Source organism: Nylanderia fulva, unplaced genomic scaffold (genome assembly GCF_048542155.1).
Source record: "Nylanderia fulva isolate GAGA-0341 unplaced genomic scaffold, ASM4854215v1 Scaffold12, whole genome shotgun sequence".
In the NCBI taxonomy this organism is placed as follows: Eukaryota; Metazoa; Arthropoda; class Insecta; order Hymenoptera; family Formicidae; genus Nylanderia; species Nylanderia fulva.
In genome coordinates, this window is record NW_028189409.1 from 5,025,945 (window position 1) to 5,051,425 (window position 25,481).

Below are 25,481 nucleotides of genomic sequence, written 5' to 3' on the forward strand. Positions count from 1 at the left end.
ACGAACATTTTTATAAAAGATAAATATTTTAAATAATTTTATACATTCAAACATGTTTTCTTACAAGTTCCATGCAAAAGAAAGGTTACATTTCTCCTTAAATACATTGAAAGATATTTGTCAAATATATAAAATATAATAGTTAGAGTTTTTCATTAAAATTCGTTTAAAAGAAAGGATCAACTGTACCTCTACATAATTTGTGAACAAAAACAAGCGCATCGACATTCGATCTCCATGATATCCGGTCTAATTAATGAAATGGAACGCCTACTTTTGAGGTAGAATTATAATAGACATCCTATACAAAAGCGCGGGAAGCGTCTCACAAGTAGACTTCTAGCGACATCTGGCGGTATTAAAAGTAACATTTACGAAACGCGCTGATGGTAAACGATATCGCGCGACATCTGTACAAAGTACGTTGACCGCGATCAACAATTCACATATACATACACAGACACACCGATCTCGTTGGAGATTATTCCGTGCAATACAGAATCGCAGAATGGCACGCGGATAGTCGAAGATTTTTTACATTTATTTATTTTTTTCGCGGACGCGTGCGCTTCTGTAAGACACAGCGATGGCGTCAACTTATATCAAGGACGAAACTGGTAAGGATCATTCAATTATTCATTGCATTCGCGATTGCACTTACCTCTTCGATCCTCGCCACCGGATTCTAACCTTAAACATGTAAACAAGCGTGAAAAATAGACGGTTTCGTGTAATAATAGATCGTACTTTTTTACGCGCAACAGTTGTATAATCTTGATAAATTTGTACATTGTTTCAAACTGTGCGACGCTTCTAAGAGATAATTCTCGTATTAGGATTCTTCTACTTGTGAATATATTAAGCTTAGGAGACTTTTTTTATTTAATGCATTTAAATTATTTTTATACGCAATTTTTAATGTTAGTATTAAATAACTTGTAATTAATAACTCACGATATTACTGCAATTAAGATATATAATTACTTTTAGGTACATTTATCCCAGCAAGTCAACGACCTGATGGTACATGGCGCAAGCAACGGCGTGTAAAGGATGGATATATTCCACAAGAGGAAGTTCCATTGTACGTGTGTCGTAACATTTTTTTTAACACCTTATATAATATATTTTTATTTGTTTTTGTTATATTTTTTTATTGTATTTTTATTTTTTTATAGATATGAAAGCAAAGGAAAGCAATTGGTAAAAAAGCCTCTGTATCCAGTGGGAGCTAGTCCAGAATTTATAGCAGAGCACAAAGCCAAGTTAGAGGCTCTAGCAGGAAAGAATAAAATAATACCTGGTTTGCAATCAAAACCTCAAGAAGGGTCCAAAAAGAAGAAAAAGAAAAACAAGTCTAAAGTGGTCGAAGGACCTGTCACCGAAGGATTATCTAAACTATCGATCTCAGAGCCAGAATTTCATAAAGAAGTCACGACTCATAATGATAAACCATTATCCATCACAAAACAAACTACGACAAACAATATAGTTAAGGACATTTCAAACACTACACAGAAAACGACAACTGATCCTCAAAAGAGATTAAAGAATTTGCGCAAAAAGATTAGAGAAATTGAAGTATTAGAGGAAAAAATCAAAACTGGTGCTTTGAAAAATCCCGATAAGGAGATACTTGACAAGGTGGCACGAAAAATTGAGATTTCCAAAGAAATAAAAAGATTAGAAGCTGCTCCGTAAAGCGGCGTATCTAATTAGAAGTTTTACGCGGATTTATTAGTGCCATCCAATCCTAAACTCTTGTCGATAACAAATGTGTAATTCTATTGATAAGGCGAATCTATTCCTTCCGACGATTGGCAATTTTACATGCGGCATCTTGTATTCATTATTCTTGTTTCAATGCGTAGATTGATAATATTACATATATTTATAATATACTGATATTGATTATATCAACGATTTTAATACTCGATCATGGAAACATACATATACACACAAACACACATACATACATATGTAGTATTTCCTCATTAACAGAAAAGTACTTAGAATTGGCTGCTTTCTGTTGAGTAGCAAAAAAAATTAATTTTATTTATATACAACAGAAACTATGCTATAAAAACAGTTTGTCAAACAGTTTGAATGAAAGAGAGATGACAATAACAGCGGATGAGACCAGAATGAATAGAGAGCAAATAATAACCTAGCATTAATATTTTAGTACTATCGGATAATTCTCTAGACATTTCTAGATTTTTCTTTAGACTTTAGAATTTTTACAAAACAATGGGAATTCTTTTCCTCATAATGAAACTGAAAATCTTTTCATTAATGAGGAAATATTATGTATATACATATAAAGAAAACATAATGTGTGAAAGTTTTAATAAAGATAAACGAAGTTTTCGTTAAACGATTTGTCTTTTGCACAGCATGATTTATAAAATAGATTATTTTAGATAGGTTTATATTCTATCAATCTATATAAAGAAAAAAAGCTATATTATCCAAGAAATGTATATGTAAACATCTGTAAAAGATCGTTTTAATAAGAATCATTATGCATTTAAGAATATGATAAATTATCAATTTATAACATTAGCAAATAAAAAACTCAATTGTATAAAATGATTATATAAGTAGATCACATTTCTGTGAAAGAAAAAAAATAAATGATCTCAAAATTATTACATAAAAATGTTTGTCAACAATAAGAGATGTTTATATAAATAATTTTATATATATATAGCAATAACTATAATTTGATTGAGGTTGATTACAATATATATGTATATCGAGAGAGTATGCGAAGTATTTATTTACGATCGAAACATAATTGAAAAAGAATATCTGCAAAAATATTAATATTCCATTGATAATTAAAAAGTAAATATTTCATACCGTATTTTCTCTCTTCAAGCGCTGATAAAAATGCAGAAATAGCACTAAAATGTAATGAAGATGTATCGGAAGCAAATGAAGTATGCGATGCAACTTCATGTTTCAAAATTTAATTTTGGCGCATGCGCAGAGTGATATCGTCATCGCGTTCTCTGTCCTTCGCTTGCTCCCTCACTCTAAACACAAAGTACAGTTCACTTGACGTTACATATGTTCGATATGCTTCGTTCGACCAATCGGGACAAAGAATTACAAGATTCGAAGCATTTACACGCACACATACACAAGTGATATTACAAGAAAATAATTTAGTTCGCAAGAAAAAATTTACACATGATTTCTCGCTGTTGACGTCATAATCTAGAACAGTTAAAATGAGAACACAGAAGCCTTTAACGTGATTCTAGGATCAGAATGCCGAATGAAGTATGAAGCTCTTTAAATTAATAGTACATCAGAAGAATTTTAGTGGAGAAGATCTGATAATTAACCCGAAGGACTACCCTGGTATAAAGACCGGAGATGTCGTCGAGATCTATCATCCTGAGGATGAATTCAGTCGCTTGTTGCTGCAAGTTACCTCCTTCAAAGAGGATCTGCAGGGACGTGAGACTATCAGCGTGGAGAATAACGTAGCGACAATGTTTCAATTGAGAACGTTTGCCGATGTATATATGAACATAGTAAATCCGGACGATGTGGCTCTAGATTCTATAGAATTGACTTTTAAGGATCAGTACATGGGACGCAGCGAGATGTGGCGCCTGAAAAACAGCTTGGTATATATTATATTTTTCATTGTAAATTTGTAATTTGTCACCAGTTTTTGGCTTGATGGATGAATCATTCTTGTCATCCTGTTGTCATAAAAAATAAAAGAAGAAGTACATTTATAATTTATATTTTTTGATACATCTATATAAATGTGTACGAGATATACATAATGTTTTATGTTCCAGGTAAACACTTGTGTTTATCTTAATAAGAAGATAGAGTTCTGTGGTGGTAGTATACGATGCCAAGTATATGAAATGTGGTCGCAAGGTGATCGTGTTGCTTGTGGTGTCATAACAGATGATACTAAGGTATATATCCAAAGCTGTGAATACTCACGATATCAAGCTTTGATTGCTCTATTGTAAAAGCAAATGTGATTTTCAGGTAGTGTTTCGATCTTCTACAAGTATGGTATATCTGTTTATTCAAATGAGTTCCGAAATGTGGGATTTTGATATACATGGGGATCTTTATTTTGAGAAAGCAGTAAATGGATTCTTAGCAGATTTGTTTCAAAAATGGAAGAAAAATGGCAGCAATCATGAAGTTACAATTGTACTCTTCTCGAGAACATTCTATAATGCAACTAGTTTGGAAGAATTTCCAAATAACATGAGAGAGTGTTTGCAACATGATTATAGAGGAAGATTCTATGAAGATTTTTACAGGGTTGCAGTGCAAAATGAAAGGTTTGAGGATTGGAGTAATATCCTAGTGCAATTGCGTAAATTATTCACTGACTATCAAAAGATTGTTTTGGAATATCATCAAAAGCCAAATATTAATATGCCTAAGGCAATAAATTCTACTGCTGCGCAAGGCAATTTTCTAGAAGTGTTAAATATGTCTCTAAATGGTGAGTATTAAATATATAAAGGGGAAATGATGAAAAAATTATGTAACTTATCCATTTGGTTTCTTACCATTATGTATATATTTTTGCAGTTTTTGAGAAACACTATTTAGATCGTAGTTTTGATAGAACTGGTCAGTTATCTGTAGTAATTACACCTGGAGTTGGAGTGTTTGAGGTTGACAGAGAGCTGACAAATGTAACAAAGCAAAGGATCATTGACAATGGTGTAGGCAGTGACTTGGTATGCGTGGGGGAACAACCACTACATGCAGTTCCTTTATTAAAGGTAAATATACAGATTCATATATGTAATTTATTATATACTAAAGTAATGAGTAAAATATTTGATTTTAGTTTCATAATAAAGATTCTTCCACAAATGCACCAGATGATTATAGTATGCCTCATTGGATAAATCTCAGTTTCTATTCCACAAACAAGAAGATTCCCAATTCTACATTTATACCACGAATAAAACTGCCACAAAAAGTATCAAAGCATCCAATGGATAATGAAAGATTGCACTGCAAAGCCAGACTTCTGCAAGAAGATCCAAGAGAATGCCTGCATAATACCTTATTCGATTATGATGCTTATGATGCACAAGTGTTCCAATTACCAACTGTTCATACTTCAAGGTAAATAAACAGTAAATAGCTTTTTTTTAACCCTACATTATAAACAATATATCAATTGAATATTTTTTCCTGTATTATAATAATTAATTTAATAATCTTTTATTATCTTACTAAATTTTATCAAATGATTATACAAGTTTATTTATTTTATTGTTATTTCTTATAGTGTACAAAGGATAAATACAAGAACGAAAAAGACAAGTGTGGCATGCCTTGAAACACACAACAATGGTCATTTGTTGAAACTCCTGAAACGTAAAATGTCAGATCCTGATATACATCATCCTCCACCTGAGACGCATTCACCACCAGTTGCATTACGAAGTGCAGCAATAACGATACCGCATAAAACGGATGACAATAATAGTGAATCTAATGAGGATAAAAATGGTAAGCATACTAATATACATATATATGATAATAATTTTGGCAATAAACTATAATTTTAATTAAATAACCATGATAACTGTATTAGGCGTATCCAGGACACCAGTTAAGAGCGATTTAACTGATTCCGAGATATCTCCGCCCTTTAGACCGGTTGTTGGTAGTGCTGGTAGTCCAACAAATTCAATTTCTCAACCAACAAATATACTCAGACCTAGTAGAGCACTAATCAACCCTTTTGATCCATCACATGTTACCATTAAGCTTACCAGTAATAGACGGAGGTGGACTCACATATTTCCGAAAGGTATATAATTTTGTTTTATGCCAATCAAACTTATTTCTTTAAATGTAATTAATTTGTTTACATTGCTTTGATGACAAACGTGTGTGTCTATATATATATATATAATTACAATAGATTACAATTTTATAAATTTGTTTAAAAATCAACTAAGATTTTATTGATATATAATTTCAGGACCAACAGGAGTACTGATACAACAACATCATTATCAAGCTGTTCCAACGCAAACATGTTCAGAATCACAAAGTGAGACTACTCCATCAACTATAAGTGGATCTCCGATGGAGATTGGGGCAAACAATTCAAATCAAATTTCAAGATCAGCATCCCAAACAGGATTTCAAGATTGTTAGTATTTAATATCCTGTTAAATTGAAACGTTTTTAAGATATGTGTAGAACTATAAGATTTAATAGATAACAAAACTTATGTTTTTATAGATACAAAAGGAAAACCACTGCGATCTAATTCTTCTGCAGCTAATGGTGACAAAGTTGCAAATCCCCCCTCTGCTATGGTGAACAAGAGTCTGACCTTATTATGGGGCGCCACTGGTGAGCAAGAGTGGACGCCCGCGCTAACAACAGGTTTGCTTTCAGTGTATCTGATAATTATCTTAAAATTTATCTATATATTTTGCAGGAAATGTTAGACATATTAGAGAGAGCTGTTATTATTATACGTCTAAATTTACATTTATTGTATATTGTTCTTTCTAAAATTATTATAATAGAGAAAGTTATAATACAATCAGTTTAAGCAATTTGACACATATTCGCACACATATATGTTTCATATTGCTTAAACTGCTTATATTATAATTTTTTCTATTATGGTTTAATAATTTTAGAATATGTTATTGAATAATTTGTAAATTATGCATTGTATATAACAGTTTTTCACACAATACATAATTTACAAGTTATTCAAGATGTGCAAGATAGGTACTCTGTATATATATATATATATAATGAGAAATTTTTAATTATATTCTATAATATATTATAGACTCTAAAAATGCAACAAAGTTATCGACTAACTGTGATTATCTCAAGTTTACAGCTTAAAAGAGAGAATTTTTAAATAATTCAAAATTTAAAGATTAGTACTCGATTGAATAGGAAGGTATTTACATTACACATAACACACAATTCCAATATCCATAAGTTATATAATGCTTCTTGTGCGTATTGTGCTTCTTAATCAAGTTACTCAGTTTTTTATATAATTTAAGTAACACGAACGTTAATATTATAAACAGGAGTGGTCCTGTGGTTTTGGTTTCAGATTACAAAGTAGTTCTGAATAATCAAAATTAATTCCTTTCCTCTTTTAGTGCTTTATATTATTATAAATATAATATTTACACATAAATATAAATATTTGCCACATATGTGATTACATTACCTTTAAAGAAAAAGTTGGTCAAAATTCTATATAATCAATACAGATTTACTCCTGTTTACAACTTTTTTTTCTTTAAAAAATAATATAATACTAAAACATTTTAAATGTAATCTATTTATACATTTAATATCGAAAGTATCACAGTACCAAGGAAATTAATAAGCATCATAATTCGTGATGTTTAAAAAAGAAAAAAATATTGAAAAGTGCATTTTAAAGGCGTTAAAAAAATATATAGAACATTACCATACGATTATTGCCTTCTACTTTTATAATTTTTTACTTATATTTAATTTTGCATTCATTTTTTTATTTAATTACAATTTTTTATACGGCTTTGCTTAACACATCAACAGATATACATCCAAATACAATACATATATTTTACATAATTATAAAGAGATATTTTTACAAAGGAAGATTTTCATTCTTAAACATATCAATGTTTATATTTTTACAAAATCATTAACCATTAAATACGAATAATGTTATTACATTTATTTCCATGCTATGGTACGTCTAATTGGGATGCAACGCTGGACGCATTGATACGTGTGTGATGTACAACTATGATGTCACTTATGCTGTTTTACAGCAATCATAGGTTAGCGCCATACTCTATTAGGGATTGATACGGTTACGGTATACATTTGTTTTATGTATAGTAAAGAGATTAGTTCGACACAAATATCGCTATTTAATAGTTCTTTATAATTCTTTGTCATTCTTTCCTATGTGTTTTTTTTTTTTACATTTGAGAATTGCATGTAATATATGCAGCAAATTTATTTCAAACAATTTCTTAATGTTACAATGATATAAAATATATATTTGTGATATTTTCAATCTTCTTTTAAGTTGCTTTTTATTAGAGTATAATGTAGACTTTGTCGTAGACAGCTTCTAGTTTCCATCTATTGCTTAAATCTGCTGCTTATTCCATGCTGAGCATAAATTGTCACAAATTGCTTTAACTGTTTCACTGTGTTTTAATGACTTAGATCTATATTATTTCACGCATAAAGCTTATTTTCCTTTTTTTTTTTTTTTTTTGCATTACTAATATATAGTTACTTGTAATCAATTTATGTGTCTTTTCTCATTAACAGAGTGTGCTACAATATTATATGATCGGTTCTTCATATTTATGTTACATATATTAAACTGATTATACATTTATGTACGACACGTAGTTGTTTATTATATAAGGCTTACTTTATATTCTCTCTTTTCTGTAGATCTAATCGAGTAACTTTATTGCACCAAAGCATAAAAAGAAAATAATGCACATCTATTTTAGATTTATTAGATTATTGCTTTATACGTCACCTGACTTGGTAACACAAATTGACATATCTTTTATAGAATATGTGTTAGAAACACATAAAATTAATAATTGTCCAGTAGCATGCATTTAGAGAGAGACTTTTAATCTTTATCATATACAAATATATATATTCATATATATGTACACTTACAATGCAAAGAAAATAATTCAATATGATAAAGATTAAATTAAATATACAGAATGCATATACGGAAAGTTTGAAAAATTTCTAAATATGCGATTATACAATATGATACTTTATATAAATATAAAAATCAATTTTTCTAACAAATTAAAAATTTTATTGCAGTAATTAACTTTTTCAAGATTTTTCTTTTTTAATAACACTGCTATTAATATACACCATATACATCATTCTGTATAATTGACCCATTAGTAATTTTTACCAAGAGTATAAAATAATTTTTGTATTGGTAAAGGGACATCAAATAAGTGATGCAACAGATTTTCGATAATTTAACGCTTCTCTGAAAAGGTCTACTGATCACAGAAAGTCATTTTTTATTATTTTTTTATGGAAAGAATTATTTAATCAAAATATATAAAACATTTATTTAATACTTCGATTTCTGTAATTTCCATGTATTTCAAACAAGCGATATCTTATCGAATGTCTATTCTTTGCATCTACAAAGAAGAAATAGATATTGTGAGTAAAAATAAATATAAAAAAAAAAAGAACAAACAAATATATATTTGTGAACATAAAACTAGGAATAGGTATTAATCTTAAAATTATACAGATATATTTTTTATATAAATGTGAAAAAAGAATTGATGTTAATATTTGAAAATTTATCTGTTTCTTCTTGCACAGATACAATATGACATTTCTTTAATACTTATTTTTATTATTTTCAAATTTTACTCGAACAGGGGTCGACTGGAAGTCTTTAACAATCCCAGCATGCCTACCCATCACTACAGATTACTTTCCTGACAAACGGAGTTTACAAAATGATTACGTCGTATCGGATTATAATCTTTTACCCGATGACGTCAACGCCGATTTTGCTCAACAACGAGCGATATACAAAAAACCGCTTACAACAGTGGAAGTGTTTAAAGAGCTAGTTTCACAACGCTTGGCTCAAGTATAAATTTAGCATTATAATTTTGTATTGTATATGTATAAAATTTATTTATATATGTCTAGAATTAATCACACGATTATTATGTTATTTTAAGGGTTTTCAGCTAATTATTTTACCATCCAATAATAAGAATCAAAGCAACGCGACTGGCAGCAATTCTGCTCCCGCAATTAGTAATGTGATACGTGGTAGACAGACCGAGTCCGACCCTAAAGAAGAATATCTGCTTAGCATTGGGAGAATTTTTCATAAAATATCTTTGTTCGATAATTCTATAACAGTTACGAGATATCGACCACGGTAACTATTTTTATTAACTAAATATTAAAATCTTTTAGCAATTAACTCATTACACTGATCAATGAATCTGTTTACATACTTGATTCTCATATTTTAGTTTTCCTTGAATCGTACAATTACAAGGAACAATATATTAAATTAAAATTTTATTACTTTATCATATTTTCTTGTATATATAAAGTCTTTGGAGATTTGTTAAAAAAAATTGTTAATAATATTATTTTACAGAAAATATAAAAACTTGTATCGTTTTAACATAAAATAAGGAATTGAATAAATTTTTTATTATGATCAATTTGTTTTGAAATTGCAATAGATTAAACTCCATTCAAGCAAGAAATAATTAACTATAACAATACTTATATTTTACAGACATCCTTATCCACCCTTTAATATTCATTATCGATATCGATTCCACGCGCCGCATCACGACACGTACGAGGTGTCATGGGTGTCTTTCACCACGGAGAAACTCGAAACGTACAATTGGAACTATCTGGATCATTATATCTGCACACGAGGTCACACCGATTTTGCCTTGGTGGAAGTAAGTGCACGTAGAAATTTTTTTGTTATATTTGATCGTAAAATTCACTACAAATTTTATCATGTTTGGTAATAAACCGAAAATTATCGTGCATGTTAAAATTATCACAAACGATTAAGCGGAATTGAAAATATTATGCTGCACTGAAAAATTTATATAAAATATTTTATATGTTTATCATTTTTTAGCATATTTTTTTGACATCTATTAAAACATTTAACGAATCACAAGTTTTTAATAACTTTTTATTGTGATACCATAAATATTAATCAGAGAAACTTATAAAATTCTTCCAATACCATATCTCACGATTACTATAAATTTCCGGATAAATTCTAAGAGAGAAATTCTCTCTGTGTAGATTTATAGAGGAGATCCTCGTAAATAGATTTGCGTTCGCATAGGTATCTAGAAAGAAATCAAATATTAATATTAGTATATTTTATTTTTAAGGCTTTAAAGTATTGGAGATTTCGAGTATTTCTGTTACCACTGCACAATCCTTCGACCCGCAAAATTCTGGAGGGTTCCTTAAGATGCGACATATACACTCCACCTAGTAATGTCGAACAAGCGTCGATGATGGACGGCTTTTTGCGCTTCATCGAGGGATGGCTCAACAAGATACGACGGCTGAACCCCAACAAAAACTTGGTAAATTTCTCCATCTCTAATTTTCGGTAGGTGTATATAAAAATGAAGTTAATGAGAGAGTTCTGAATTACTTATTAACTATTTCAATAAAAATTTTAATTGTATGATAATTTAACTATAACAAATCATACATAGAGGAGACGTTCCAAAAAGTAATTACATTAGCATAATCTTATTCTAGAAAAAATGTGCAGCCATTTTTTCATTTAAAAGAATCTGAATCTTTGACTCGTTCGTTGTTAAATTTTACATCAAATTTTTGTCACTGCGTAAAATACAAATGTGCTACTGATATAAATCTTTTTGGAACATCTTGTGAGACATATTTATAAATACTCAAATTGCAGTTATTTTGTTCTCTACCTGCAGCGTAATATATTTATTTAAAATTGCTCGATAGTTTTCGTTATATAATTATATTGTTGGAGGAGTTATTCTATTTAATTTTTTATTTTATCATAATATTTTTAAAACAAAAACGAACAGGGTATAAAGATCACATTTTATAATCAGAACATAAACTAAAGGGCAATTTTTTTTCTGGAATATCTCCTCTTTTGAATGTTGCATGCTCACATTTGATTGATTTGCGCAGATTTATTTTAATGCTTTTGTTAATTTTCTATATATATTTACATTTTATTAACTTTTAAATTACGCAGTCTCTGTCAGCATATTTATTATAGCATAAAACATATAATCTTATTAGTAAAACAATGATGTGTCAAACACTAATTTTAAGAATTATCTTGTAGATAAAGGCAATATGTACTGTATAACATGCTGAAAAGTACATACACATATATAGGACATTAAGACACATAAAATTAGAGAGAAAAACTAAAAAGAAATGCACGGCTTTTTATGAAGCTTCGTTTGACACTGCGTTAACGTCGACTGTATAACATACATATGTACAATAGCAACATTCAGCAATATTAATTTATTACTTAACAGTATAATACTTATACTTCTGTATTATACGTACGATCGTTCCGAAATATACATATCAAAGTATCTACGAGAGATACATATGTTGACAAATTGGGATTACAAAAGCAACAATAACACTAATAGATTCGCGCGTTATAAACCAAAAAGAAAACAATAAGTCTACAAATTTAATATATACGTATGCGATAAGTAGAGACTTGTAGCTGGAATGTTTGTATGGGGGAGGGGTATTTAGCATGATATGTTTCAGAGCCCCACAGCTCTAGGTGGTGTCCCCCCAAGAGATCCTGCCTCTCATTTGACCAGACGCAGGCACAGCACGAGCCTGATATTCCTCACTAACCAGGTACATCCTCCCCTCCTGTAGTCTCGATACATAGAGTCCAGCTGCTCTCGTATGAAATTCTCTCTAAGCGAGCCTCCGAGATAATTTAAGTTAATTAGCGAGCAGGACGATAAGAAATTTCTTTTTTGACTCGACATATATAAATCGTATATAATAACATCGATTCCCAATTTCGAGTACTGTAGACGGAGTAAAGTCGCAACTGTATATTTTGTAAAATCATAGAAATAGAAAATTGTTTGAAGATTACATGAAACCGATCGCTTCTTGGTTTTGTCGTGTGTAAAATTAATTTATCGAAATTTCGTCTCTTTTACCAATTTTAAAACATTATTCATTTCGTTCATTCTCTTTCTCTCTCTGTACTTTTTTTCATGGAATGACATTTCTGGTGCAATTTTACTCCGTCTTCAAGGCATCGGCTAGATGTATCTGAATTCCGATAGAATCGCTTCTTTGATACGTGTTACTTGGAATGATCAGGCAGCTTACACTATATATATCTATATATATATATATATATATATATATATATATATATATATATATATATCACGATAACTGTAACCGTGCTTGATATTTTTGCATTGAATGTGCATCTATGATTTTAGCGAGCTTCCCGTTATGCGTGAGATGTGACAATGTTTGATTTACACTCTTGTTATATTATATATATATACAATATATATATAGTATATACAATATATATGTAGTATATATATACATATATATATATATATATATATATATATATATATAAAATACATATATACGATATACATATATACTGCCTTCACGAGTACAAGAACGTTTCTTAATGTTGAACGTCGCATTATACAGTTAGATACAGATATACATACAGATATCTCACGATCATCTCAGCTTGATCATTCACAAATTATATTACCCATACGTGTCATCATACTTTACAGACCAGTCTAGTCGGCAGCTCTCCTTTCAGGGAGCGACTCGGGAGCAATCGTCTACCGGAGAAACCGAGACCAAGGTTTGAACATGTCTACCTTGATGATTTCAACATTGTTGCTTTATATCTGCATCTGTTAATGGTGTAGTTTTGCCGACTCCCTCCTGGTTTTTTTTCTTTTTTTCAGTGGACTGTCCTAAATCGGTGTTTGATGGTTTTTTTTATTTTATTTCTGCTTAGTTTGCACACACACATACACACGCACACAAATCTACATCCATTATGTACTGCAGATGTGTTGGAGACATCGCTTACACAATATAGCATCATGATAACTATGATATTTTTATAATTTACAATGGTTTATGATGATTATTTATAATGATTGCCTTATGAATTACATTTTTAATATTGAACATTGCATTGTGAAGCGCGACATTTGCATCATAATATATTTTTAATTGATTTTGTGAAACATTATCTTACAACGTTTTATATTTTCACACATTAAACGATGAAATGCAATTTTTGTGTCTAAATCATATAAAAAGTGTATTTAAATACTAAAAAAAAAACAGATCGACATTCATCATCAATTCAACGTTAAATTTGCAATGAAAATATGAAGCATCGATTAACTGTTTATTGACGCTTGGTTTTTTTTAATGTGTGTGTTTTAAATTTTCTTTTCAGTTTAACACTTTTGGTGATAGATGAATAACCCGGCTAAGATTCTCAGGCGCAGCTAAAAAAAGGGTGCAATTGCAGTGTATTTTCGACATAAGCACATTGCGATTACGATGTTGATTGATTGTTCACTTCGCTGTTATGTTATATGCATGTGTTTTATTTCACTGGAACATCTTTGTATATTGCAACATATATATCTCGGTATATATAGGCAACGTATTGCTTGGAGTGTGGAATAACAAATTATTCTTCCTTCATACTTTTTTAATTATCTCTTAACAACGTCATCCGATTGAATAACATCCGCGGCAATTAATACATCTTTTTAAAAGAGAGCAGCAAGATTAGCATTAAGAGAAGAATAAGAAAAAATCGACGAGGACTCTAGTAGCGTATATAGAGATTTGTGTAACTTTCAGCTTCTTTCACCTTCTCTGTTCATTTCCTGGCCGATATACTTGGGTGGAGCATACGTACAACAATTAAGTAAAAATCCAGGTAGCAAGCGTACGTCATTTTGACGTTCAATGACGTCAGTTTGCTACTTGGGAAGCTATTTTTTTATGTTTGAAGACTCAAAATTAAACAGCGTGTGTGTGTGTGTGTGCGCGTGTGTGTATGTGTACATGTGTGTACCTATGCTCCGCGCCCCGTAGAAAATTTTGGTAGTGAGTGAGGGAGTGACGGGGTTATTACTCTCCTCTGTACAGGAGAGGCATGTAGTGAATACCGCTGCGGCTGCCCGCACGTGCCTCGACACTCCTCGCCACGTGCCAAACAGGTTGGTTCTCTCACTCTATCTTATTTCTTTCGATTCAGATTAAAAATAAGGCCCTGCGCATAATAGAGAAAATATTAGAATAAGAATTATTTTTTAAAGTAATAAAATATCCAGAAAAATTCTGATGTAAAAATACAAATTTGGGTATAAAGGAATAGTAAGGGCTGGTAAGCTGATAAGAGTCCTTTATACCCGAATTTATATTTATATATCAGTTTTTTTTTTATTTTATTATTTTTAATTAATTCCTATTTTTAATATATTTATTCTTAATATTTTCTTTATTATACACAAGGCCTAAGAAATACGCGTTTTATTTTCTCGCGAAAATGTGTAAATATTTTCAATATGTAATATATATTTATGTAAATAGATATGTGTGCAGAGAGGGATTCAAAAGCAAAACTGGACTTTCCTTTTAATACTAAATTCTATGGCTAATTTAAAGACAATATTTTTCTTCTGGCTTCTTTTCTTCTAGCGAAATATCGAGGCAAATATTGTGATAATTAAAAAAAAAACTTTTTGCAAATTATATATACTTTGTAGAGTTAAAATATTGATAAAATTATATATTTTTTTAGTTTTAGATGGAGTTTATTTCGACCAAATTTTAATTTGAGAGGCTTAATCGCATCAAAATATATGAGAAAAATTGGAAACTTGCGAAAAATGATTTAAGAAAAAATTGGTCAGAAAATGGTATTAAAAGGATTTGTCTGGAGGTTTTAAAACACTATGTATATATAGATCTCCCTCGGACTTATTTTACTAAGTATTCTTTTAGTTACACGTATTATATACATAAATAAATAGTATTTTACATTGAATTAAAAAATTGTTTTTTTTTTAGTTATTAAAATTTAATTATTAAGAAACTTAGTAAAAAAAATTTTAAAATTGTAAAAAGTGAGAGTATAAAGTACTTTTTTATTTTTTTTTCTCTTTGATTTTTTGAAAAATATAAATTTGCATTTATCTGTAACTGAAAGAAAACTCGATGAGATGGATATATATCTTTGTGCATTTTTGTTTTTGAGAATTTTGTAAAAATGAGATTTATAAAATTTTCTTATGAATGAACCAAAGAGAGTAACATTGGTTTGCGATAGAAAAGCGCGGTTTTGTGTTTTCGTCAAATTTTTTTATTTAACGTGCTACAAAGTAACATAAGGTGCGTGGAAAGAGAAACATACGCTTGTCTTAGATAACACAAATCGCTTCGTACATGCCGCTTTTTCTTTCTGTGCTCATTACGATTGAATAATAAAAATACTTTTCTCTTTCATGGTTTAGATCTGGCTCTAAAGTGATGGACAGAGGACGCGTCTCGCCTGCCAGTGAAGCTGTTTTGCCGTTGTCACTCGAGCAACAGCAGCAGGATCATTTCGACACTAATGACGATAGGTACGAAAGGCATCATGATAATTAACGCTTGAAATTGCGTCAATTTTCTAGATTTATTTTTTTTCTTTTTTTAATAGAATTTATAATATACAGAATGATTCATTCATTTTCTAACTGCTGATTATTCGGTGTTGAAATCGCATTAATTATATCCATGATTATATCTTAATGGTTTCTTATCACGATATTTCTCCGACCTGTTCTAATGCTATAAATTTATACATCTGTCTATTTTGCACAGTACAAACATGGAGATGACCAAGATAAAGAGCAATGCAACAAACTTGGAAATTTTGGAAGTCATGAAGCATCCTCAAAATGGTGTTGGTTTCTTGACGCAGCATCCCTCACTTCCAAACCAAACGTTTGTTAGCGCCGATGCGATTCAATGGTTAAACAATCATATGGAAGGCGGCATAGGAGTCGAGCAGGGTATCAATATCATGAAGGTAAAGTAAATTCAGTAATTTTCTTCATCAAGTATCAATCTGCAAAATTTAATACTATTCACATTTTGAATTTCTACTTTGAAATATAAAATAACGAAAAATGAGAGAGATATTTACTTTTTTACATCAAGAAATATGTATGTCAATTTCTTCACACGTAGCATTCTGTTCATAAAATAAAGAAACTTATTTCTTTAAAAATATTTTTGCATACATCTTTGATGTTAATCAAAAGATTCAAATATTTAATTAAAACGTCATTATGTTGACAATTAAATAAATAATTTATCTTTGTGCAGGGGATGATTCAAGACAAATTGATATGCCACGCATCTGGCGATTTTTCGCAACCATTTGTCTTAGGATTTTACTTGTATCACATTGTGCAAGATAAAGAAAATCAAAAAGGTAAGTCACACAATTAGCGCAATTGTCGGCGTTTTTACTCGCGGTTGAACTTTGTATTTTTTCGCAGCTGCGGATTATTCTGCTCCGCTCGGTGATCTACAAAGTTTCGAGAACGAATGGGTAGAAGTGGAAATGAGATCGCCGAAAGGATGGTGCGAATCAACATCCTCGACAGCATCGTCAACGATGTCATCTCCTATAACTATACCGAATTATGATGTCATTGATGAATCCGATGTTCCGCCTTTTCTAAGAGATAACATCGATTTGATGGAATCGATGGACGATAGAAGTTGGACAGGTAAGAATATACACACTTGGTATATTGATTTATACGCGTGTTCTTTACACGAACATCGCAAATGTCGTCTCTTAAAAAATATAAAAAAATTAATCCTCAGTTTTTCCGGCAGAATGAATAATCTTAGATTAAATTCTATCGTAACCATAAAATGATACAATTAATCTCATCAAAATATTCACACAAACAATATAAATCAGATCGTTCTGTACGAAATATCTGTTTTCTTACAGTGCCATTATATAAACACACTCATCTTGACATCGATATTAATAATAAAAGTGACAGAATCGAATGGGGTCACTTAAGATATCAATCCATTTACAAGGTAGATCATTCTTACGAACTCGTAGTACAATGGGTAGCATCGTCCGGCAGTATAGTAGCTGATTTGGTAAGTAAAAGTTTTTTCATCTCATCTTCTCGATTATGAGACAAGACAAATATCGAATTATGTATTAATAATATCGATTTCTCTTTGCAAGATATTTCTTTGGCAACGCAAGGCTCAGATGTGCGGAATACAAATGGTGCCTATTCCCAGTGATTTGTTAGCGTTACCGTATACCTTGAAGAGCGATCCTCTCCGAGGACCTATTTTTATACCACTCGACACGGAATGCTTGATCGTAAATAAGCGATATCTCTTTGAAGGTTTGTTCCAACTAATCTAGCTAATGTAAATTTTTATTTTCAATCTGTCTTATTTGACAAAAAATACATATTTATATAGAATTTCGAGAAGATACATACGCGCAAAGATTGTTTCTATTCCAAGAAGCGATTCTGCAGCGATTCGGCTTTGTGCCGTGCTTAGTTGAAAACACGGAAAATACTCACCAGTATGTTCACATCACTGGCAATGCGTTTATATTAGTGTCATCCACCGCGAATACTCGGCTGCGTCCACGAATAGGTACTAATATCGTGCGACGAAATATGGGACAGAAGAGATACCCGGTTCATCCAGATCAGCCAAGTCCGCATGAAGCATATATCACCAGACACGTTAGTGGAAAGAGTAAAGACGATCATAGTATGGATCGAAAGGTAAGTGATCTTAAATAAGAGTCTTTTCTGATCTATAAAAGAAAAATATGAGGGTTTTATTTGCACATTACGATGCAAAATGTGTTTCAATTTTATGTTCTTTGAAAACTTCGGCGCCAAATATTGCTTATTGATTGCAGATGGGTTTTTTGTGGTCATGGAATCATATGGTTAGTCGAAAGTGGAAGTCGTTGTCTACTTCAGCGGGTGATGAATTATTTCAGAAAAAGATTATACAAGATTTTCGACATTTCTGTTCTAACGGAGATAATAGACTGAAACAGTTTTGGGAATCTTGCTGGGAATTGAAGGAGAAAACTTGTACAAAAACAAAGTAGCAAGATATCATTTCGTCCAAAGAATTTATCATGAATCATATATGTAAATTTCATCAAACCATTCATCGCATGACTGTTAATCTTAATCTATCGAAAGTACAATTATATATCAATGTTTATATAAATCATAATTCTAAGCAGGATGAATGGAAATGTATAAAATGTATAATATTTGCGAAGTGTGTAAAGAAAAGAACTTATATAGATCTCGATGGATTACCATCAATCTAAGAGCAGGAAATGCTAGGATATTTTTAAAAAATAAATTGCAAGAAACGAGAAAAAGTGAAAATTAAACTTCTTATTTCTCGTTACCGTCTTTATCTTTGTTCCTTCATCTAGAAATCTTTGCATTCTGTCATTTATGTCCATGATTACAATTTTTTCATTTTGAAATCTTCCCTCGAGACAGTGTTACAAAATGTAATGTAAAATGTAAAAATTTTGAATTATTATTTTTCTTTTTGATGTGAGGAAAAGTATCTAAAATATATATATAATAGTACATTGATTTTATTGTTTACTGATTTTTACGCGTTAAAATTATAATTTAAATAATTATTTGAAATTATCTAGACACAATATAATATCGTGTTATACATGGTAAAAGAATTTATATCAAACTTCAACATCTACAAACAGTCCTTTAAAGGATTCGCTATTGTTCTTCAAAAAATGCAACATCGGATTCATCATGGATGGGTTTTCTCGTATGTAAATGATTATTCGAATGTAAAATAACACTTTTGTAAGAATATTTTACACTAACGAATCGTGCGACGAAACGTTACAGCAATAATTATGCATCATGTCGAACGTAATAACTGATTGTCAATATCAATCAGTTTCGATGAAAAAGCATACAACAATGATCAATGACAGTGACGTTGACAGCTGGAAGACGGAATCCGATTCTAATGAATCTGATCAAAGGGAAATTGGTCTCGTCGATCATCGCGCAAATTACGATAGAACTCAAGAAAATGTGGCGAAAACCTCGAGTTCCGGCCCCGAGATTCGGTACATCAACCCTGCCATTTATACGGAGTCTGTCGGCGAAGAGGAACACGACGACGTGACGCAGATTCATAGATCTGATGAGAATGATCGTGAGCAGGATATTACATATTTAATATATAAAAAAATAATTAAACAATTTCTAAATAATAATCTTCTATCTTTGTTTAATTTAACATTATTTTAGCAAAAAATTAAATGAAACTAATCTTATTTAAACAATTAAATGATAAAAAAAGTTTAGCACAGTCACAAAATCAAACTTAAAACACACACGTATTTTTTAACAATTATAATTACTGATTTATAATTAATAAAATATATATTTTAATATATTTGCAATATATTTTTTACTGTAGAAATTGCAACTTTCTTATATGAATTTTCATTAATATTTTGCAATTGATTTTCTCATAGGATATTGTAACGGAAATATAATCAACACGAATCACGATGATTCCGAGTCTTCGACGATTGATCTACCCTCCATGAAGAATGCGATCGAACATCCGGTACAGAACGGTACAGGACGGAGCACCTATAGATGTTACTCGACATCCTTACCAGATACCGCATTGTCTTCCGAATCGTTCACCGTTCGATCCGTGGATGATCAATCATGCAGGAGGACCGCGCGAATAGAACGACGGTGCAAGATCAACAGCGTTTCGACGAATGTCGATCAGAATGAAGAGACGACGAAACGAGACCAGTTCGTTACATTAATCTTTATATAAAGATTCTCATTGTAAAATATATAAATGTAATAAAATTATCGCAGATATCGCGAAAGTCATTCGAACAACCGCCAAGTCGTGCGAATTTCTATGACGTCGCTCTCGACCGGTCCAAGCGTCGACGATTGCCAGGTGTCAAATGGTGCCGATGGTAAAAGAATCGGCCATTCGGAATGGATCCGTAGGAAGGACGAGGCCTCGCAACGCAGGAAGGAAGAGGAGGAACGCGCGGCGAAGAAGCGACAGGAGGAGGAGGAGAGAATGGCGCGAGAAAAGGAAGCAAAGGCGCGGCTGGAAAAGGAAAACTTTCTCAAGTGGATAGAGAGGAAGAGGCAGCAGGAGCTCGAGAGGAAAGCGATCCTCGAGAACGAATTGGAATTGCAAAGACGTTTGAAGGAGATCGAGGATAAGGCCGCCGTCGCGAAGACTTTGTACCTTCGTCAGTGGATTCAGAGGAAGAAGGAGGAGCAAAAGAGTATGGGCGATATAACTTTCCGCGTAACTTATCCGAATTTATTTGAGTCTTCGAATGCGCGCGATAAGGGTTAATCGTCCTGTTTTGCAGCTCGACATAAGGAGCAGGAGATGAGACGGAAGAAGATGGCCGAGGAACGCGAGAGACGGCTGGAGCAGAGTTCCAAGGCTTACGAGAAGTGGAGAGAGAACTCCAAGAATAAACCCAAGCCCGCTACACAAGGATTACTTCGTACGTATAATAATATAATATCCTAAATAATAAATGAGAGAAAGATAAAAAAAATGTAAATATAATGTACATTTAAGGATAATACAGGATGTTTCACGTCATCCTTCACCGAGATAGCTTTTTCATTATTCATTATAGATACATATATATTATTTACTCAATTTTATTTTCTCAAATAAAATGCATTCTGAAACGATCTGTTATTTTATAGCTCATCAGAAAGCGAAACCAGCGTATGTAAATCCGATTCCGTGGCAATCGATCCTGGAAATCGATTCCGACGAAGCGCAGGAGAATACGTTCAACGATAAAAAGGGGAATCACTTAAAGATGAGCAGCAGGAAAACGATTGCAGCGCATGAGTGATCGCGAGAAATCTGGAAGAATCTTTCACGAGACCCAACTCTTGTATTCCAAGTATCTTTAACGTAACAAATTAAAAGGTATTTGCGAAAATTTTGTTTTTTCACTTAGTCGCAAATTTCGTTTGAGACTCAATCGCCGAGATATTTAATTACAAAGTTGCGAGAAATATTATATACACAAAACGTCTTTTGGTAATAAAATTTTCGCGAAAAAAAATTCTGGAAAATTGTCATATCGCTAACGGAGATTCCTTAATGTCGTCTTCTCCCTCATTTATAGAGTGAACATAAGCAGGATATATGCAAGGGTGCAATATATATATGATGTCACACAATTTGATTAATATATGTCAATTTGATTGAAGTGATTTTAATGATATAGGTTTGTTCACACGTTTAATGACAACCTGTGCTACATAATACAAAGTATTTGATTATAACAAGACAAAGCATATCTCGTGACTTTGTAACTGTATTTCTTTCTCTCTCTCTTTCTCTCACTCACTCTCTCTCTCTCTCTCTCTCTTTCTTTCAAGTAATTATCAAACTACTATACCTTCAGTCCCTCTACTGCGAGAAGAACACACCTATTACATCGTAAATCGTTATTTTTATAGTACGCGAAATATCGTGAGAGTTTCTCATCGTCTATTTGCCATACATATATAAGACACATTATTTTCCTTAGACAACAACTCTTTTTTTTCTAAACAATGTCTTAGCTGTTTTTCGTTCGTACCACTCGTCACGCCACACGTTATATATACAATATGGACAATACTCGCATCCTTACAAAGCGCACATCCTATCTAGTAGTAATTTACAATTGAAAAATGGCAAATTTCCGACAATCGGGAACGGGGTGGGTGTATAATCATTTACGTATATGTGTACGAGTGTGTACGTAACAATCATATACATATACATACATACATATTGTATATATATGTATATATATGTGTGGTAAATATTGCTTTTTATACATTGCGTTCTGGTATACACATGTACTTATAACTTACAGTCTACACTTGTTATCCTTCACATCATTTTTCGCTATTTTTTTCGTAGAAGGGAAGGCAATAAAGCAGCGCGATTGTGAAGATAATATTCGAATGTGTTAACGGTAGCAATAGTACTTTTTTTGTCCATTGCAATTAATCCAAGTCGTCAAGTGTGCAATTTCGGGCTCCAACATTAAATTGATCTTATGTGTCACATACGGAAAATAAATCTTATATTTACGATCTCGTTCAAAGATGAAAGATGTCTTGCGACTCTAGATCTTAAACTCCTCTCGATCACGTCGAAAATGTAGGCAGTTTAAAAGAAAACAGCAATTTAATTTATGAGATTAAATGTTCTATCCTCGAAATTAGAAATTCATTTCGAAGAACATGCTTTTGCATTTTTCTGTTAATGATTTCTTCTGTAAAATATAACATGACTTTCTATAATGTACCTATTTTGACATTTGAATTTCATTATTCAATGACAAAAAAATTAAATTTAATTCTTGTAACAAAAAAAAATACGAAAATTCAAAATTTTCACTTCAATTATTTCTGATTTTGAAGATTACGGTTTTGTAATATTACAAAGTGAATTCTTTAGAAGTGTCACATAATTGTTTTTCAATTTACTCAATACGTTTTGTGTAAAGTTAAATTTTATTATTACATAAGATTATTTTCTGTTATTTATTCGATCAATTAATTTTCCAATATTCATACATTGCGGATGAAAAAGACGATTATTGAAATATATATATTAACGTGAAAAGAAAAGTTTATTTTTTAAATTAATTTCAAAATCAAAATAAATCTAATTTTAAAATTAAATTAAAATTTTAAATCAAATATTTTAATTTGACGTAATATTGCATAATTTTCTCGATATATCATGCATATATATATATATATCATTTGCGTGTATGCAAATCTTTCAATCTTTCTTCGTCATCTTTAGATGCATATCAAATACAAAAATTTTGAATTCTGATACGTGTGTGCATATGTACGTATTCATTTATAACTATTGCATGTGCATCGAAACAAATCTTTCACGTTTGATTCTCGACCTTTTGCAGAATTTTTGTCACGATTAGACTGAAACGAAAGATCCAAGATTTAATTCGGACAATATATTTATATAAATGCGACGATAGCAAATACTAGAAAGATAAATAAACTATTTTATCTCGTCAATATTGATTTTCGTTAAACTCTCGACTATTATAGTATTGTCATCGATTATTTAAAAACTATTGGGAAAAAAATTGATGGAATAATTCTGTAACAATAAATATAGATAAACGATCACTTACATTTTTATCGAAAGGAATAAATTATTCCTTTCCGTGTTACATAGATAATGTTATTTGAGTAAATCGAGTACGAGAATGAACAAAATAATTAATTTACATTGTTTATAAATGTCAATTTTAAGAGTTAAAATCGATATGGCATTTCTCATAACAAGAATAGCACACAACTGAAGAAAGACGAGAAAAATACCCAACAATCCTTTAACTCATCTCTGATTGCGAAGATTAGGGATTTATAGGTTTGAAACGTATAAATTCCAATCGTCTTTTTTTAAGTTCTTCCACAGGGGTGTCTCGTGATTGCGTCGCCGGCGCCCACGCGATACAATCCTGAGGCACTTTAATCCCGTAGAGCGAATTGATTTTGAGGAGGCTATCCTCGCAGCCCTCTCTCTGTCTCTCTTCTATCTTTCTTTTTTTTGCAGTTATTTATTGCATCGATATTGTGAAGCGAAACCAAGCTTTCTCAAATGCTGCATACAGACAGTGAAAACAAACAAATACATATAAAGCGAGAAAAATCGAAGCTGCAGTTGGATGCAATGAGAAAAGAAATGGATTGAAAGTGCAATCGTTTAAGAAGAACGAAAATACATGTTATGCATATTTAGCAGAAAAAAATGTTAAAAGGAGAAAATATAATATTTCACATAAAACGATAAAAAAATAGATATCGCAAAGAAACTTATGAAAAATGATTCCGCTACATATGACATAAAGAAAAAAAAATATATAGAACTTTTATATATATTCTAAATCTGAAAAAGAGGAAAAACGCAAATTCAAACGAGACACATTCGATTTTAACAATGGAATTAATATGGCAGAATGGCGAAAAGAACAATAGAAAAAAGAGAAAGAATAGGGGAAAAAGAGAAATAACGATTTTTGTACAGATATAGAGAAAAGAGAAAGAGAAGAAGGAGCGAGAGAGAGAGAGAGAAAGAGAAAAGGGGTGAGTCGCGCCGACGAAGGGGAGAAAAGCCCGAAGGGGAGAGAAACTCTCGATACTTCAAAGCCCACGGCTCCCAGCCCCAACCCTCCATAAATTCTACGTACCAGGGGCTTTTCGTTAAAGCCGAGCTAGCCGAGAGCGCGTCTGTTTAAAGGGAATGAAGCTGTCCGCGTCGCCGCCCTGTACCGTGAGATATGAGCATATCCATCTTAAATTGTCGAACACGCAGACTGGGTATTTTCTCTCTGTTTTCCTTCTCTTTCTGCCCTTTTCCACCCTTCACTTTCGTCTCCCTGCTCTCTCTCCCTCTCATCTACTACTGATTTGCGAGCGAATCAACCCTCCCGCCACATTTTACGCTTTCTCTGTTCCCTTTCTTTCGCTTTCATTCCTGTTGCTTTCGCATTGTCAATTCCCTGCCTTTCTCTCCCCTTCAACCCTCCCTCGAACCCTTCTCTTTCATCACTCTTCTTTAGAAGCGAGAATCTAGTCTGACCAAATTAATTTAATTTGCAATTCTGTTTGAGGGTACCCTTTATATTTTTCGTA

The 25,481-nt window shown here is 31.6% G+C and overlaps 3 protein-coding genes across 8 annotated transcripts in view; all 3 read left to right on the forward strand.

Moving 5' to 3' along the window:
- The window catches only part of Pym (partner of Y14 and mago), a 144,863-nt gene extending 142,486 nt beyond the window's left edge, over window positions 1-2,377 (forward strand). Inside the window, exons 4-5 of the mRNA XM_029308081.2 lie at window positions 991-1,084; window positions 1,179-2,377. Of these exons, the coding sequence (XP_029163914.1) occupies window positions 991-1,084; window positions 1,179-1,701 (617 nt within the window). The 3' untranslated portion in view covers window positions 1,702-2,377. The remainder of the gene's footprint in view (window positions 1-990; window positions 1,085-1,178) is intronic.
- A 636-nt stretch (window positions 2,378-3,013) lies between these two features.
- Iml1 (GATOR complex protein Iml1) lies at window positions 3,014-19,166 on the forward strand. Of its 6 annotated transcripts, XM_085479438.1 has the most exons (25): window positions 3,014-3,644; window positions 3,825-3,950; window positions 4,027-4,498; window positions 4,588-4,784; window positions 4,853-5,136; window positions 5,303-5,526; window positions 5,612-5,830; window positions 6,005-6,178; window positions 6,271-6,417; window positions 7,833-7,841; window positions 9,462-9,679; window positions 9,774-9,979; window positions 10,352-10,526; window positions 10,980-11,180; window positions 12,385-12,497; window positions 13,363-13,486; window positions 14,806-14,876; window positions 16,173-16,283; window positions 16,525-16,732; window positions 17,032-17,140; window positions 17,208-17,441; window positions 17,675-17,835; window positions 17,927-18,095; window positions 18,175-18,491; window positions 18,632-19,166. In XM_085479438.1, the coding sequence occupies exons 1-25, from the start codon at window positions 3,294-3,296 to the stop codon at window positions 18,827-18,829; spliced, it is 4,818 nt and encodes a 1,605-aa protein (XP_085335564.1). In that variant the 5' UTR covers window positions 3,014-3,293; the 3' UTR covers window positions 18,830-19,166. The 6 variants fall into 6 exon arrangements, with proteins under 6 accessions (XP_085335564.1, XP_029163767.2, XP_029163768.2 ...); XM_029307934.2 differs by lacking the exon at window positions 14,806-14,876 and having other exon boundaries at window positions 3,015-3,644; window positions 12,385-12,480; window positions 13,413-13,486; XM_029307935.2 differs by lacking the exon at window positions 13,363-13,486 and having other exon boundaries at window positions 3,015-3,644; window positions 12,385-12,480.
- A 69-nt stretch (window positions 19,167-19,235) lies between these two features.
- On the forward strand, window positions 19,236-21,745 carry LOC114935257 (uncharacterized). Its single transcript, XM_029308023.2, has 5 exons — window positions 19,236-19,938; window positions 20,264-20,558; window positions 20,628-21,058; window positions 21,149-21,289; window positions 21,501-21,745. The coding sequence occupies exons 1-5, from the start codon at window positions 19,638-19,640 to the stop codon at window positions 21,653-21,655; spliced, it is 1,323 nt and encodes a 440-aa protein (XP_029163856.1). The 5' UTR covers window positions 19,236-19,637; the 3' UTR covers window positions 21,656-21,745.
- The last annotated feature ends 3,736 nt before the right edge of the window (window positions 21,746-25,481 follow it).

Bases quoted from the DNA above. Each gene is read 5' to 3' on its own strand.
- Iml1 (XM_085479438.1), top strand. From the start codon at position 3,294: ATGAAGCTCTTTAAATTAATAGTACATCAGAAGAATTTTAGTGGAGAA. The intron at 3,951-4,026 runs GTATATATCCAA...TGTGATTTTCAG, and splicing joins TCATAACAGATGATACTAAG to GTAGTGTTTCGATCTTCTAC. The intron at 16,284-16,524 runs GTACGAAAGGCA...TATTTTGCACAG, and splicing joins TTCGACACTAATGACGATAG to TACAAACATGGAGATGACCA.
- LOC114935257 (XM_029308023.2), top strand. From the start codon at position 19,638: ATGTCGAACGTAATAACTGATTGTCAATATCAATCAGTTTCGATGAAA. The intron at 19,939-20,263 runs GTGAGCAGGATA...ATTTTCTCATAG, and splicing joins TAGATCTGATGAGAATGATC to GATATTGTAACGGAAATATA. The intron at 21,290-21,500 runs GTACGTATAATA...GTTATTTTATAG, and splicing joins CGCTACACAAGGATTACTTC to CTCATCAGAAAGCGAAACCA.